This window comes from Melampsora larici-populina (genome assembly GCF_000204055.1).
Source record: "Melampsora larici-populina 98AG31 unplaced genomic scaffold MELLAscaffold_1, whole genome shotgun sequence".
Taxonomy (NCBI): domain Eukaryota; kingdom Fungi; phylum Basidiomycota; class Pucciniomycetes; order Pucciniales; family Melampsoraceae; genus Melampsora; species Melampsora laricis-populina.
This window is the reverse complement of record NW_006768765.1, coordinates 2,043,075-2,060,652: the sequence shown is the minus strand read 5'-3', so window position 1 is coordinate 2,060,652 and position 17,578 is coordinate 2,043,075. Positions and strand designations below refer to the sequence as shown.

The window sequence follows — 17,578 nt, the reverse complement described above, 5'->3', positions numbered from 1 at the left end:
GATGTTTCCTCATACTCAAGAGTTTGTTCAAGGAAGTACTAAAGATCTCATAGACAGTGACTCCAACAGTTCATCTGAAGAAGACTCAGAAGATGCCAGATACGCCGATGGTTCGTCTGATATTTGAACATCAACCATTTGGAAAGTAGATGATATCGGTCTTAGTTTGCTTTTCCAATTAAGAGTGGTCTTTTAAATGGTTTTTACCGCTGGTGGTTTTTATTCTCGTTTCTTAAAATTCTATTTGAAATCGTCCTTTCTTATCTTTCCAAATTCATCTTTGTTGATGCTCAAAAGAAAACTTGTTTGAACCTCCAGTAGTTCTAAAACTTCTAAAACTCGGATTTGTGTGCTCTCGATTTTGTTCAAGTGGAGGTGTTTTCTTGCAATTGAACTTGTTTGTTTCAACTGAAAATAAAAAGACCAGTGAGAAAACAATTTGATTTCGAACATAAAGAAAAAAAGGAAGAAATCACAAGTCTGAACATGAAGTACAAAATCTTCTTCCATATCTTGATTCTTTACAATGGCATACAAAACTTTTAGCAGACGTTATCATCAAAAGTTAACACATGGACACAAGATAATCTCGAAAAAGTTCCTCGCGTCTTTGATCACCTAAACGCCTGTTGCCCATAGCTGCATAAGCCTCTGCATCATCAGTCGGAGGTAGCTCTTGATCTTGATTCCAATCGTCTGGTAAACCGGATACCCAGTTGGCGTCACGACTGATGTTGAAGTTGTGGACCACGCAGCATGCAGCAAGCCACTTGCTCAGGCGTAGAGCAGAACGTGGACCTCTGATAACCACTCGAGCCTCTTTACAGGACTGAGTCCTCCCCTTCCACATGCCGTTGGTGTGTTCGGATACAATTCGAGCCATGCTCAACTCAAAGTTGAAGTGTCGATGTGCACGATCCAGGGACTGGTTTCTTGGCTTCTTGAATGCAGGCACAATCCGGTTTGATGAACTGTAGCCCGAGTCAGCTAAGAGGTACTCGCCCGGACTAAAATAACTTTCTATATTTTTATGAAACTGAAATACAAATATGTCAGTGACCTGACCGAAACATAAAAGCTAAAACAGAAAAGGAACCGAAAATCATACCTCGGTTGATTTGAGGACTCTTTGATCATGTGCAGTTCCACACCACCCATGATGAGCATATATGATCCGTCTACGATGATCACATATAATCAAAGAGTTCACCGTGTAAAAAGACTTTCGGCAGTAATAGTCCTTGCTGTTCTTCTGGGGTGCATAAGCTAGAGCTATGAGGGTTCCATCGATGAAACCTACACAGTTCTTGAAAAAAGAATTCTGCCCGATTTCAGCGCTGATCACTTGTCGTTCCTCGGGTGTTGGCCACTTCACGTATCTTGTTTCGAGTTCCACCAGTGCCTCAATACATTGGTTTGTATAGTTTTCCACACTCCCTTCTACAGACACTCATCAGTACACGAATCATTTAAGCTAATCCAGGTAATTGAGGCTGACCTGCCATTTTGAATAATTCAGCAATTATTTGACACTGACCCCCGTTCCCAGAAAGTCCAAAGTTCGCCATTGCTACCAAGAGCTGCCATGTGACAGGAGCTTGAGGACAATTGGAATTGTTATAGAAAATCGGATTGTCGGCAATCTCGCGTACAAGGGCCAGGAATGTGTCCTTCGACATCCGAGCCTAAAGCCAGTCACCACGGTTAAAAAAACAAATACGTAAACTTGAAACCAAAGTGAGAAGAGGTGGTGTACGTACCACAACGCCCCACCGCCGATCAGAGGCATCAAACCATGCTTCAAAGCATTCCTGCTTCTTACACCGGTTTGAAAGACGACAGTGCCTAGGTACCAGATACCGTTTCTTTTGAGCACGTTCTAGACCAAATGCCACAATCGCAAGGGTTGCTTCATCCTCCGTGCGACGACGCTCGCATGATGTTCGGAAAGATGAAGAATTTGAGAATTCTGCTACCAGTAAGTGACAAGCCATCAAAATGAGGCGGTGTTGTTTGCTTGTATCTTCAACTGAGTCTGTATCATCTTCTGAGGCGACTTGATCAAGGATGATAACAGATGCCAATATCGTAATGAAGTTGGTGGGGTTCTTGAGTGAACGTTGATAGCTGTGGACCAAAGACACTACTTGAAGTGCAAAGAAACACTTCAAGCAGGCCAAGACCTTGGTACGAAGGTTGGAGTTGGGCATTTGCGGTGTTGGTAGAGTCAGGGGATGAGTTTCGTGAATCGGCAGTGGTAGGTGGGTATCAATGGGTGGATGAGCGAGTGATTAAACCTGGGTGCTTGAGGTCTGAAAGTTGACTTGTCAACCCGGTATACCCAGTACCGCCAAAAATTCAACTGGGTGTACCGGGTCTTTGGCCAACCGGGTTTGCTTTGAACACGGCTAATGAATACTAATGAGAGCCCAAAGGGACAATGATTTTTTTTAAATGCTATCGCTTTTTGCCGCGAGTTCTACCGCGCTTGGGATACACGGATAAGAGAAAACACCGAGATATGAAAACCCGGCACCGAGCAAAACATGGTCTTGAAGAACATGAGAGGCAACTTTTTCTCCAGCGCTTTCTTCCTCCAAGATCCGCGTACAAATAGCTCAGAGACAGTCAGATTCACATATTCATTCGATTCTCATTAACCAGTATGCAATGCGTGACAAAGACGGCCAAGTATGTTGGATTTCTCATTATTTTGAAGGGTTGGACTCGAGTCTCCCTTTCATCTTACAAAAAGACTACGGAACGCAACGGCTCTCCTCCGGAAAAGTGTTTTACCTTGTTGTTCTACGCTTTAAGTTTGGCAATCTAGTCTATGATTGATCCCAACGTTGCGATTCCTCTACACTCATCGATCCACTCTGAGTATAACGATAGGGCATGACCAATCCGACCGTACATCACATGTTATCAATCGCACAGGATCCCGGCGAATGCTGAAGTACCTGATTTCCTGCGGAGTGATATGTACCTGCAGAAAATTATAGAAACAAAAAAATTTTGACCGCAATGCACTCACTCGCACCAAGCAGATATTCCAACACACAACTCAGTGCTTCAAGCTCAAGTATAAATCAATTTCAAAAATACCCATATCATTTCTTACAGAAGACATTTGTAAAAAAAATACAATGACAACTTTTGAGCAAGACTTAGCAGAATCAAGAAGACTGGCAGAAGAAGCAATGAAGGCTGGAACATCAGGACCAGGAACAAAAAGTGGGTCAAAGACAAGAGAAGGACAACCAGAGAACCCGGAAAGGAATGTGTTGGCTTCAGAGACCCCATAACGCGGGACAAAGAATCAGAAGGAAGTGGAGGTGTGAGAGGAGTAGGCAAAGGGGGTGGGATAGCAAGAGGAGACACTGGAGGACAAGAGCAAGGTGAAGAGGGAAGGAATGTAGGAAATCAGAAACCAGTACAAAGGTTGAGATTAAGAGTCATGAGTAAGTTTTTAATAAAGTCAGTAAAGGAGCTTCTGACACCAAAAGACAAACTTTTGTTGATGTATGGTAAATGGATTGATGTCATTGACCTGTTCATCTGTTATGCGGAGGAACACTACCACATGGGGACCTGTTCAAAGATGCTGAAGCACCACAAAGAAAACATCATCAAGATCCGGTAAACAATGTTGTGCTGGATGATAGTGTTGCACTAATGCATGAAAGTGAGCAGGACTAAGCTTTACGTATTGACTAGCAAGAAAAGAAACTTACTATCTATGAAATGGTTTGTGAGCCACCTGTTGTCCTCAGACGCTTGGTGATGCAAGTCAAGATAGTTGACCACGGTAAATGAGAGATGTGCAATGCCGGAAGGATGCACAAAGACCTTCTGAGGGTAGCCAAAAACAAGGCTGAATCAAAAGTAGAACACAGCTTTGCAGATAACCCCTGTGTGTCAGGCCAAAAAGTTCTAGACAAACCGATGGCCAAAAATCCAAAGACATCTGGTTCCACCACTGCCTCCCAGAGGGTTGATCAATGTTGAATTGCTACAAACCTCACTAATCCACATGCTGAGGTTTGTCCTGGTCTTCCTCAGAGCTTTTATGATCCAGTCTTCCCATCTATATTGACTCCTGAGGAAAAGGTGGCACTTAGAATTCAGCCTGTATCAAATGGCTTAATTGCTCTGTTTGATCACATACAGAAATTGGTTGTGTAGTCATTATCTTCTGGTAAATCAAAATCTAAAATTACATCATATTGTTTTTTGTGTATATATACTCTTGAAATGTAAGACTAAATATGTCCCAAAATTTGAATCATAATACCTTCTTGTAGGTTGAAGACATGTCTGAGATACTCTGTATACACAGATTAGTTAGTTTCAAATCACAAGTTTTGAAGATACTAGCAAAATACTCACCAGACTTTGAAGACTGACAAATGAGACAGTTTGCTTCTCTATACCAAAAGCTTCATTTTCATTATGCAGTGCAGTGCAATGACTAAACAAATCCGGTGTACAGATAGATATTAGTGTATACTCATTATACACTACCATGACATTTAGATGTGACATAAAAGCATATGAGTTTTGTAGTTCATCAGTTACATGAAGCACACTAAATCTTAGGATTTGATCAAACTGGAACAGCGGGAGAAAGAGCAAGGAAAGGTGAGTCTTTGTTATTGCACATATAAGAAGATAACAAGAGAAAAGATGAAACCTAGGCCTACCTGGAACAGCGGGAGAAAGACAAAGGAAAGGTGAGGAAAAGAGCACCTTTCCTAAGAGCATCTCCAACGCTCGCAAATCTGAATGACTAAATGTTATGTTTATGTCAAAAACGTAACCTGTATTGCAGTTTTTCAGAAAATCGTCCTCCAGCGCCAAGGGAAAGGTCTCACACCCACGGTGCGAACTTGGTTTTTGGGAAATGACACACTCCCATGCTCAGGTTCGCAAATTTGCGGACCTGGCTGAATCTCTGAAAAACCAGTATCTCAACGGTTTTTGCCCAAACGTTGACTAAAATAATTGTCCATACGTTGAACTCGTCACGTATTGTGATAATAAGATAGGTAGGTGACTGCTCACGTCTGGACAGAAAGGGACTTTGAGTGACGTGGGTTGAACCTCAAGAGGTATTGAGCATGAAGTTCAGCAGAGAATTGGAGGACTGCCAGAGGGTGGGAATCGCGGGAATGGGAATGGGCTGTACGAGCCTGTACTCATCGCCACGTTTCAGTCCAGAGGTTGAGGCTGAGCAGTACGCAACAGACTTCTTTGTCAACATTCTTCCCATCGGCCTACATACGAAACCATACTTTGTCTATGTTTTTAATGCATTTTGAGTACAGTGATGCAGTGCTCAACATAAGTCTACATCAATTTTCAATGATCTTGACCAATCATTACTTTCTCCTCTGACCAGATCAAAGCAGCTTTATTTATGTTTGCTTTGCAAATTAGTGTCTTATTAGTTAGCTTTGTTTGATTCTAATTTAGCATACTTCACAACCATATCATAATGTTGTCGAATATCACCAAAGTGTTGAAGTGCTCGAATGAGGTCTTGAATATGTTTGACGGTCAACTCAGTAGGTCATGAGTTTCTTTTCTTCGAATCTACAGAGTCGTGATCTTGTGTAGTAACATTGCTCGTCTTCTTCTTCTTTTGACTTGATTCAGATCCACCATCATATCCATCACCATCATCAAGATCAAATCAAAAGACATCATATGACAACTGAAGCCTCTAGTCGAGTCACATTTTGTTGTGATGAAAGGATGAGAAGGTGACTAATTTTGTTAATCGAAAACAATCAGTTTATTGCTTTGGCCCACTGCCATCCAACAAAAAGTGATTGATACGATAAGACAATCAGTTTATTGCTTTGGCACACTGCCATCCAACAAACAGTACATTTGTGATCATTCATAATGCATTTTTGAAGAATGTTTTGGGACATGTTTGAGCCAGTGCACTAGGGCGCTAGCTGGAGTTGTGAAACTGGAGCCATGCCAAATTGGGTGGGGACTATATTCTGTACGTCAATTCATTTTTACAGTACCCCATTCCCATTCCCAATCTCCGGCAATCCTCTGGTGCTCCCAAGTTCAGTAGTGCGCTGGAGGGTGCTGTCACTGAATAAAAAATACAGCTGTCCAGCCAAGGAAATAAATTACCTGTATGTGTTTTTGGATTCAGCTGCGTTGGAGATGCTCTAAGCTGTTCCAGTTAGCCTATATAGTGAAATCAAACAGATAGATATCACACAACAGACAGGTTGCTAAGCAGACTATTATGATGTGGAATATGAAATATGATGTAATTATGACACAAAATATGATGAGGTGATAGTCATGCAGGACTTGACAGGTCATTGGAAAAGTCACGCAGGACTGTGTGGTAGACAGGACTAAATGTCACACACGACTATCCCAACACTAAACATGTGGATGACTGAAATTGGTGCCGTATTGCTGCTAGGCCGTAATATGTTGTGTATGACACCAAATCTTCTTTTTCCTTGAAAGGTAAATTCAACGTAGCTGTTCCCAGTATGCACAGAAAATGTGCTGAAATACTTTCCAGAATGTCTCCAAATAGATGTGGTCTCAAACTTCACCAATTTCATACTTCCAAGTTCTTGCAAGACTGGTGAAACAGTGGTATTAAAAGCTTCAGGGGGTGAATATGCCTTCCATTTAGGTGAGGGAGTATCATGTTGAGGTTTGAAAAATAGTCTTGGTGTGGTACTTATAGCACAACAAGGGCTGAACAGTGCTTGAAAGAGGAAAATCTAAAGATATGATAGATCTACAGAAGGTGTCTGAGACTGCTCTTTCTGAAAATCTTTAACAAACTGGACTTTGTTGTTAAAGTCTCCTGATAACAGAGAAATATAACCAGGTCTTTGATAATAAGAGAAAATTAACTGTTGAAAAGGCACCAGAGAAATAAGCTCAACACATTGAAAGTGTTATTCCAGTCAAGTCAAAATGTAGAAAAAATGAGCTCAATATCCTTTTGATATTATTCCAGAATGACGGTGTCATATAAAGCACATAAAAAAAATTCTCCTCTGATGAAGGGCTGGTTTGAGTGACCTAGTACTGCTCTAATAAGTTTATAATGATAAAAATGATTAAAGCTCTGTAAGAGCTGAAGAAGAAAGGAACAGAAGTTTGCACAAATCACACAAGTTTATATACAAATCAATGAAGTGGTCAACAGCTCTTGAAAACCCTCTTTACCACCTCAACAACCAAAAGATGACTAAAATTTTGGTAAACAGCTATGATCTAATGATTCAACCACTCTCTCCACTCCTAAATTTTGCCATCAGTAGCTCATTAATCCATTATGATCATTACTGTGATGTAATGTGATCTTCTATTGATCATCTGATAAGATTTATGACCAATTTGACCAGTAAAAAATGACTAATCCCTATTCTTATGATCAAATGCTGTGTATATGCTGGGTACATGCTGTGTTTTGAATTTTCTAGAATGAATATTGATTTGTTCTTATGACGATTCAGCATTTCAATGGGGTATTTGATTGTTATTAATGATTTGTGATCTTGTTAATATGTAATCAAATCCTTTGTTTCCTTATAACCTTTGTCATATACCCTGTTACTAATTATTTAAAGGTTTTAAATTATGAATTTGATGATGCTGTGTTGAATGAGCTATTACTCATCATGTTCTGACGTCATTTGACACATGTAATGAGCTGAAAACCTTCATTTTTGACTATTTTCACCCATTTTCACCACCTTACACACCTTTTACTAAGCTTTTCTTTTCTTCTCTAATGTTACACAGCAAGCTCCAACAGTGAAAATCCCTAAAATGACTCTTGGCAACCTTATTCATTACTCATACCACTATTACATATGTAAACTACCTGTAAAACCCTTAATTACCAACTTCGACTTGTTCCCATTGCCTTAATAACTTCTATTTTCTCTTATCAACCATGATGAATAAAGTTTGTACTGACTAATATAGTGCTTTTCTTTCACATTCTAACCCCACAAAACCCATAAACCTAATATTAATACCCTAAAAACCATTTCCCAGCCTGTATACCTATATTTCCAACCTTTTCTTATGTTGTTTTCTTTGGTTTATTGTTGCAATCCGTTTCTTAATATTACATACTGATGTTAATGTGTTTTTTGAAATAAAATGATGATGTAAAGATAAATTATATGTAATATAATCGGTGTAATTCAAAAGTTTGATTTTCTTTTGATTGGTCTTATAGATTGATTACCACATAGGACAAAAAATACTATTTGTGTACTATACCTAAGAATTGGCTCTGGAATATCTTCCAGCCTTATCAATATACATACACAAAAAAATTAATATTCCTTTTGACAATATGTTTCTCCACACCTTGCCCCCTAAAGCCTTCCTGTATGGGTAGCATTCTATATGTAATTGTGGCTTGTACATGAGCAGTCAAAATCTTCATTGATTCATTGATTCTAGGCAGAATATGGGGAATTTTATGGCAGAAGGTTTTGTAAAATACCATTTACATGTATGTTAATCAAATTCAAAATGATTCTGGCAATGTGTTCCCTCCATGTCCGGAGCAAAAAACTGTCAAAACCTGTTTTCATGCCATCAAGCAATTGTGAAGCCATGTAGTACAAGGAATGAGATGGTCACAAAAAAGTGGAGATGGATGTAGACAACCCTGTGCCAGCAACGCAGCACGGCGCAAAAAAGGCATTTACGGCTGCGTTGCTCCGCAACACGCAGCATACATGCCGCAACCTGTGTTACGTTGCGCCTAGCACCGCAACACAGGATAGGTAAGCCAAGTTGCACGCCGGCTTACCCGTCGCGCAATGCAACACACGCAACAGCACCAAAAACCCATAAAAACCAACGCTTTTGTGGACCACAACGCAAAGAGTGATGTTGCGGTTGGAAAAAATTTCTGATCCCAAGGGCTTTGTTGCGCGTTGGGGTGGCCTGCAACACTTATATAAAAGTTGTGCGACGTTGCGGCGTGTAAATTCCGCAACGCACCAGCAGCGCAGCGCGCAACAGCTGCATTGCTGGCCCAGGGTTGATGTAGATCAATGGCTAGCGCTTGAGTTTAGCATTGCCAGATGTGTATATATGCTGTGTCAGCAGAACTTGAAGAAGTTACAATTTAGTGGATGAAGTAGAATATAGAATGAATGAGATATTGCTGATATCAAGAAATTTATAATCCCTAATGTGTTATACCAGTGTCAGATACACATTAAATTAGATGGCCAATAAAGGCTTCCTACAAAAAATGCCAACTCACCTGAAGACCGTAGTGTATTGAAAAAGTGAATTGAATGTTGAAGTTTTCTAGATTCAATCTGTAACATTATACATAACACATTTCATGACATTGAGATTTGAAAACTTATGTTATTATTTCATTCTCATTTACTTAACATTACATATGTAGCTTTGTTTATGTCTAGGTTTTCTGTTTTTTTATCATCATTATTAACCTATGTACCATTTGAGAATAATCATGTTAAACCTGGAAGATCAGCAAATACGAGTCTCCCTTCCTCATCCAAGATCTTCTACTTACTTCTTGGGTGAAAGGTGAGTTAACTCTATTCAAGGGAATTGAAAGGTTCATAAGGTTCTGTTCTGAACTGTACCTTTCCCTGCTCTGACAGGTATGTATTTCATTTTAGTTTTAGTTTCATTTGATCTTGTTCATCTATTTCATTTTGATGTGATGGAATAAAAAGCTGATCCAAGATCTTCTACTTACTTCTTGGGTGAAAGGTGAGTTAACTCTATTCAAGGGAATTGAAAGGTTCATAAGGTTCTGTTCTGAACTGTATCTTTCCCTGCTCTGACAGATTGTAACATTGAATTGAATTGGTTCCTATTGAATCAATAGAATATTGTTACAAAAACATCAAAAATAGCTAATATAATCATTATGATAAAAGATGTAGTAAAAACTAAATGTGTAGTAGATTTTCCAGAAGATAATCCTGATGATGTTGAGTTTAATACTCTTGTTCTTCTTATTAGAAATGTCTAATGATTACTCACTGGATTTGTTTTTTATTTGAATTCTCTAATGAATTCTCATTTGATGATTTGTTCTTGTTATTTAAATCCCCAGCTTCAATCTTTGAATTTGTTTCTAATTTATTATTAATTGAATTAGATTTGTTCTTTTTGATCAAACTTGATTTACTTTGTAGGTGTAATATCTTGATTTAAAATTAAAGTTGAAGTTGAAGTAGATAAATTAGTTACAGTTGATTGTATGAATTTGACTGATTTAGTTTTAAGATCAAATCAATGATTGTTAATATTTGATGACTCACTTAAAGAAGAAGAAGTTTTTCTTAAAAAACTAGATGGTTGATTTGAATTTTAAGAAGTAGATAAGATTTCTAAATATAAAGATGGTTTTGATTTTGATTTGACTGTTGAATTCAAATTAGAAGACAGTTTTGATGTTTTAAAGAAATCTGATCTATAAAAAGATGAACTGAATGATGATGATTTGTTTTGTTGTTGTTGTTGTTGTGAATATGAATTTGAATGAGTGATGTAATGAAAGTTGGATTGATTTAAAATGTTATCTCCAATACTATTACTTTGCTTGATAATATGATTATTTGATTTGTTAAGAGTAGTGTTAGTTTGATGATGATGATTTGGTGAGTTTCTTAAATTGATTAATGAAGCTATTGCTAATAAAGTATGATGTTATTTAGTAAATAGTGATGATTTTGAATTTGAATGATTCAATTGGTTAGTTGTTGTTGTTTCATTTGCATCTGAATTTGAATTCAAATTGATAGTGGTAGTAGTAGTAGTAGTGTTGTTGGTTTGTGAGAATGAAGATGGGGCTTGAGATGGGAGCTTTGTTCAAACCTAACCTGGCCCTCTCACTTGCAAACACTTGGTCCTGGAGGAGTGTTTGCTAGGGAGAGGGACAGCAAGCACTTGGTCCTGAAGGAGTGTTTGCAAGGGAGAGGGACAGGTTAAGTTTGGGCTTTGTGAATTTCCACTTTCAAGTGGTTGAATCTCTTGACAAAGGAGGAAATGAGGCTTTTTGGGTATGTAGAATTGTCTGTACAGACTGACTGTTCAGTCAGGGCCTGAGATGACCTGAGCGGATCAGGTAGGCCTCCCTCAGGCTCCCTGGCTAAGCAATAAAACTTTAAGCTTAGGTAAGCCCCTCACACATGCATTTGCCGCACCCTCAGAGAGTCACTTACTGCAGACTTGATTTTTTTGGCAGAGGACTTCCAAGAATTAAGTACCCTTATGTACCCTTATGTACTTTTTTGACTTCCCTTCTACACCTCTCCACAAAACATTCCAAGATTCAAGTATGCTGGTCTCTGAAGCTTCCTACATGTTTTGGCTACCTCCATGTTGGTTCAATTTGAAAGGAATTGCACTCATTTTGAAATGTGGCATTGATATTTCACTGCTTCCAAATTTCATTGGATTAGGCTGTATGAGGCCATCACAACACAACATAAGGCCCATTTTTTACACAGCCCCCAAGCCGTGCAGGGTGGTCTGTGCAGCTTGAAAGTGATACCAAAATATGTAGAAAGGTTTTGAGACCAAAATACAAGAAAGCTGGAACTTTTTGTGGAGAGATGCAGAGGGGAAGTATAAAAAGGTACATAACAGTACTTAATCCTCGGAAGTCCTCCACCAAAAATTGCGAGTCTGTGATAAGCCCCTGTTCAAGGGCGCGGGAAACACGCTTGTTAGGGGCTTATGTTAGCTTAATAAAGCCTGAAGGAAGCCTGGATCATCTGCTCAGCTCTCAGCTCATGTTGATCATGTCTGATCACATAATCAACATGAACTGAACACTGTCAGTTTTGGAAGGAAAAAAGTTGAAAACTCAGAGAAAACTTGAAGTGCTTCATGCTCACCTCTATGTGAGCTCTTGTTTTGGCCCCTGTGAGTTGTAGGCACTTAAGCATGAGCAAAGTTTGATGTAGACACTTTTTTCATCAAAAATGGCACCTAAATTGTGGATTTGAGCACCAGTCCTCAATTGTAGGTGCAATTTTCCCATAGCCTTGTAAGAAATCTTAACTTGCAAGCCCAATGCTATAAAGCATTTATTTGATAGTTTTAGGCAGAGGTTTAGTCAGGACTGAAACAGTTTGATTCTGATCAACTGCTATCCACAGTCCTGACAGTGATACCAAATCTCCCAAAGCTTTTGTTTCATTGAATTCAAAGTATGACTTCTTCCATGAAATTGTTGTTTGCACATTTTTGACTCTTTTCAAAATATTTTGGGACATCTGCAATGTTCTTCAAAATCATCATGAAATATTATCAAGTCATCAATGAAAATTTTGTGCCATCCTTTTCTCAATTCTTTGCTGAACTCAATCTCCATCATTCTTTGAAAGAATGCAGATGCATTTTTTATTTCAGATAGCATTTGAACAAACTTGTATGTTTCTATATGACAGATTTTTCTGAGAAATCTTCTGCTTGTAGATTCTACCTGGTTTTGAAATCCTTTCAACACATCAATAATTGTATTGAGCTTGGCTTTCCCCATATTAATCAAAGCATGTTCAGTCCTGGATAATGGATATCTACCAGGCTCTTTGTATGTATTGAGAGCCCAAAAGTCTCCATACAGTCTTGATTTGCTGTTATTCCAGGCAATGGCAATTGGTGTGGTCACATCCACTTCTCCAGATCTGCCTACTTTTCTTACCACACGCAGTCTAAGGAGTTCATGTGTTTTCAATTTCTACCCAGTTTATAGGGCTAACCAGATAGGCAGCTTTGCTCAAAGTTGAAGGATAAGGTTTTTCAATTGTAAGTTTGATGCTTACTTGATGCTTTTCAATGGTACCTAATCCTTTTGCACCCAATCCAAACTTATCTCTGTATTGGTGGATAAGGTCAACCAGTTTATCCTTTTTGTCTCTTGTGAGTGTAGGACTAAATTTTGCTTCATTGATTTCAGGCATCAAATCGTCATTCTTCTTACACAAGATTTTCTCTACCTCAGTGAGCAAATATCCTACCAATATCCATCAGATATAAAAATGCTACTGTTAAATGTTACATCCACACCTTTGTAACAAAACATACATTTACTAAACCTCAAACTCAAAGTGTTTCTCTCTCGTTTCAATTCAAAAGTAATCAAACTTCATATTTGATAAACAAATACAACCAAATCACAATCATAAAAAACACAAAAGAAACCTTCATATCATTTTCACCTTTTCACTTTCTCACTTTTTACGTTGTTCTTTAATCGTCAATCCAATCATATCTCCATTTTTTAAATTCAAAGAAGCTAGAGTGACTTGATTAGCTAAAATCTTACTACCTAATCTTAACTGTTGTCGACCTACTGGAATCCCTTTCAAATTCTGCCAAACAAGAAAATCAAATCATCAGATCATCAATCTCAATTTTAATCCACCTAAACAAATCAAACTCACCAAAAGTTTATCTCTTAAAACTCCCACTAATAATGTGATCGGAATCTCATCTAACGTGATCTCACTTCCATCACACCCCCATTCAGGTTTATCTTCATAAACAGGTAATTTGATTAATATTTGAATCGGGTCAGGATGCATTTCTATCCATTGTTCTTCAGTAAACAATTGTGGAGCAACAGCCACCACAGGAAGTTCTTCTCCAACCTTCACTCGTTTTGCACCTGGTTGACCTTCCAATCCATTCTCGTCATCTGCTGGACGAGTTTGTCCACCACCACTACTACTTCCTGTAATACTATCAATTACCATTTGAGCGGTCATAGGTGTTAGTTGTCCTGGTGCTACCGTTCCACCCACACTCACACCCCCAGGAGGAGGAGGTCCGGGTATGCCGGCACCAAAGTCTGGTACGTTAGGTCGACCAGGTAAGCCAGGAGGTGCGAGAGTCGAAAATCCACCAGGAGCTAAGGGTGGTAAACCATTGGCTGACTGAGCTGGATTAGGCGATAGACCAGAAGCGGGATTTGCGCCAGCCATCCCATTTGGATCGTCAGCTGGGTTAGATGGGGGTAGCATACCGGGTGCAAGCGGAGATGCCACGGGGACCATTCCCTGTTGGGGAACGCCGAGGTTCATCATCGGTGGTGGCATCGAGCCAGACATCATAGCAGCTCGACCAGGATCAATAAGAGGGGGTCGGGCGGAGAGAGGTTGAGGTGCAGCAGATAAGGTAGCACCGCCGCCAAAGGATGGTTGTTGATGTACAGGTATAGGCTCGCCTGAGCCTGTAAGACCGCTAGTGATGTTTTGAATATGTTGCTGAATATGTTGCTGCTGCAGTTGGAGTTGCTGCTGTTGTTGAAGTAAGGTCGGATTGGGCTGCGGAGGTGTTGCTTGAGCAGGCATAGCACCTGGAAGCGGTCCTATTTGAGGTCCAGAATGTATCGATTCACCTGTAAGACCTTTAGAACGATGTAGAGCTTGAATCTGTTCATCAAGATTGGCACCAGTTTGATAAATATTTGTAATTCGTTCGCCAGTATTGATATGACCATCCCATGTATATTTTTCTTTGGCTAATTGTTTGAGTTTCTTTTGTTCAGCTTCTCTTCTCATCTTCTCTTCTTCTGTTACATTCTCTTCAAAGATATCTAATCTTGATTTGGCCAAATCCCGCAAAGATGAAGATACATCTGAACCCAGTGTTAACATATTTGAAGAACTTCGATTCAATTCAGTTGTTTGTTTCTTTTCCTTCCATCGAGGATCCAATAGCTCAATTCGCACATGCTCGGAAATCTCGTTGACATTGATTTGTTGACCACAAATTTGACACAGGGTAGTAATCACCTTGGCATTTTGAGCTTGCTGTTGTGCCGTCTGAAGTTGTTTGTTTTTCGGAACGTAGTCTTTTCGAATCTTCATTCCAGTCGTATTCAGCTTTTTGATTTCTGCAACTTGCTTACCCTCTGTCTTATTGTTATCCTCATCATCTCGTTGTGAATCATCTTGATCCTCAGCGGCTGCTTTAGCCTTGGCTTCTTCAGCTGATCGTTTAGCATCTTCCAACATTTCATTTGCCTCTTGATCATGACGTAAGTTGGTTGCATTCAGTTGTTCTTCATCGATCGTGCTCATGTCTTTTCCTTCCATTACCATCGCAGCCATCTTCTTTTGAGCAATCGTCATGTTTTCCACTTCACTGATACTCATCGGTGGTGGCAAGTCGATCACCTCATCATTCTCAGTAAATTCCACCGTACTAACCACAATGAAATCTTCCCAATCAATCTCATTAAACTCTTTCTTTTCCTTCTCTTCCTCAGTCGTCTTTTTCTTCAATTCAAGACCTTTGTAACGTTCCCATTTGATTCGACTTTCAACTTCCGTCATCACTTCTCTTTTACCAATGATAGTCCGTTCTTTCTGAGCTTGAGCAGCCTTTGCAACATCTAACCTTTTGCGATCAATGGCTTTTCCTCCAGCCAGGCGCTCGAGTCTTTCCAAAGTCTCAGGGGTCGGAATCAAGACTTTAGTATACTGTTCAACGAGTCGGTTGAAGAATCCAAATAGAGAATGAGCAGGTCTTAAGAAATCAAATTGATAATTCCGACTTTCACGACTACTGAGATCAGAAACGAATTTGCGACCAAGTCGAGCGGTGAAGAGCGCAGTAAGTTTAATGATTTCAAGATCTACCGAGTTTATCTTGGGCATTTGATCGGGTTCGATTAAGAAAGGTAGAGGTGCTGGTTCGGGTGGTTTGTCTGGATCCGCATCAGCTGTCACAGGTGCGGCTGAAGAGCTATTGGTAGCATTATTGGGTGCTGGTACATTGGGAACATCTCCATTTTTAATGCTTTGAATTTGATGTCGATAGTAGGCGTTGTATGCGTCATCAGGGCTTAGGAAAGAGAATCGAGAATCGGTCTTTTCTCGTTGACGAATTTTATCCTCGACTGATATTGAGAAGCAAAAATTTCCGCTGTTAATTTGATTCATCTGAACAAAAGCTTCAAACTATTACGTTTCTCAAGAGCTTCAACTTACAGAGTTGTGGGTTGGGATTCTTGGCAATAAATGCTGCCGTCTTATCAACAATAGCTATTCACAAATCCGATTCGAACAGGCGATCATAGTTAGTACGATGTTTGAGCAATTAACAATTTTCGAACAACATGTACTCACTTCTAATCTCAGGTGGAGGGTAAATGAGACCTTCGACATATTTTTGCGAATTAATGAGTTCGTTTGACTCTTTTTCTTGATTCTGATCTTGATTTGTTTCTCCATTTTCGATATCCATCGAATTAGTAGGTTCTACTTGATTGTTTCTATCGAGATTTGAATCGGCTTGATGGTTGATATCTTGATTAGATTCAGATGAGTCTTCATGAGTATTTTGATTAACATTATCATCATTCATGTTGATTTGTTGTTGATGATAGTTTGAATGAGATATTGTTGATATTGTTCGTTGTAGTTGACCTTGCTTGAGAAATGTGACCTTGAGCGATAAACCATGTGTCGGTCCTCGCGGATCCTTGCCCAAAACTTGTAACACTCAAATTAACTCAGAATTTGGTGAATAAATCCACCAATGACTTGGGGCAAAAGGCATCAAACCTCACAAAACCTGTCCTCTGCTTGTACCAGAATCCAGATCCATGACTCCAGAAGTATCGATCAACTCCATCGTGAGATGACCTTGTGTTCACGACTAAGTCTCTGATATGACCAGGTCGACTTTCTCTTGGATGTATGAACATTGAAAATGAAACCGACTTGTGTAGCTGTTGGAGCTCCCGGAATAGCCGAGTGTGTGTTAACGTGTTCCGAATTCTCTCAGTGCTGTCTCACAGCATCGTCTCCGTGGCGCAATTGGTTAGCGCGTCTGACTGTTATGCAGTGCAATCAGGAGGTTGGCAGTTCAAGCCTGCCCGGGGACGAACTTTTTGCATCATCAAAACATTGGATGAGGGCTGCAACTTCCCTTTCTTCCTCCTAATTTCAATCAACGATTGCTGAAAGGGACAGAACAGTTTTTTTGTAAAACCGCACAGTAGGACAATAGAATCCCAGATGCCAAAGCAGACGTATTTTATGAACTGAGCCAAGTAAAGAGATTGATTACTGATTCAATTTGATCTCTCAGTAGAGAAACAACAGATTACCGAGAAGAACACAAAAAAAGGAATGTCCATGCGTGTATATGTAACCAAACAAAGCAAACACATCCTATGGCCGTTGAGTTTACAGACGAGAACCAAATTGGTAGAGAAATCAAATGAAAGAAAAAGAAAAAAGCCTTTGAAAACATATATGTAAAGTCCATGTAGAATGAACACAGATTAAACAAACTTTGCACACACGAAAAGAGAGGAGAAGGAAGAACCCAGAAAAAAAATCCATGGAGACCAAAATACACATTAGTTATAGAGTGAAAAAAAGGTATTCAAGATATGTAAAACAAGACACCTAAAAAAGATTAAGTAAAGTTTTTCATACTTGTAAAAATCAAAGAAAAAGGGAAAGAAGAGTTTAAGTTTGAAAGAAAAAGATTGAAAGTCTGTACCCTTAGGCAAGAACTGATGTAGAGA

General features: G+C 39.4%; 1 protein-coding gene across 1 annotated transcript; it reads right to left on the bottom strand.

Annotated features, from left to right (window-relative positions):
- Positions 1-13,153: 13,153 nt before the first annotated feature.
- Positions 13,154-16,486, bottom strand: MELLADRAFT_114885 (uncharacterized protein; the record flags this gene model as incomplete). The annotated part of the gene is made up of 4 exons (XM_007403599.1): positions 13,154-13,403; positions 13,476-15,937; positions 16,029-16,082; positions 16,167-16,486. 4 exons carry the CDS (start codon positions 16,402-16,404, stop codon positions 13,263-13,265), a joined length of 2,895 nt encoding a protein of 964 aa, XP_007403661.1.
- Between the last annotated feature and the right edge of the window lie 1,092 nt (positions 16,487-17,578).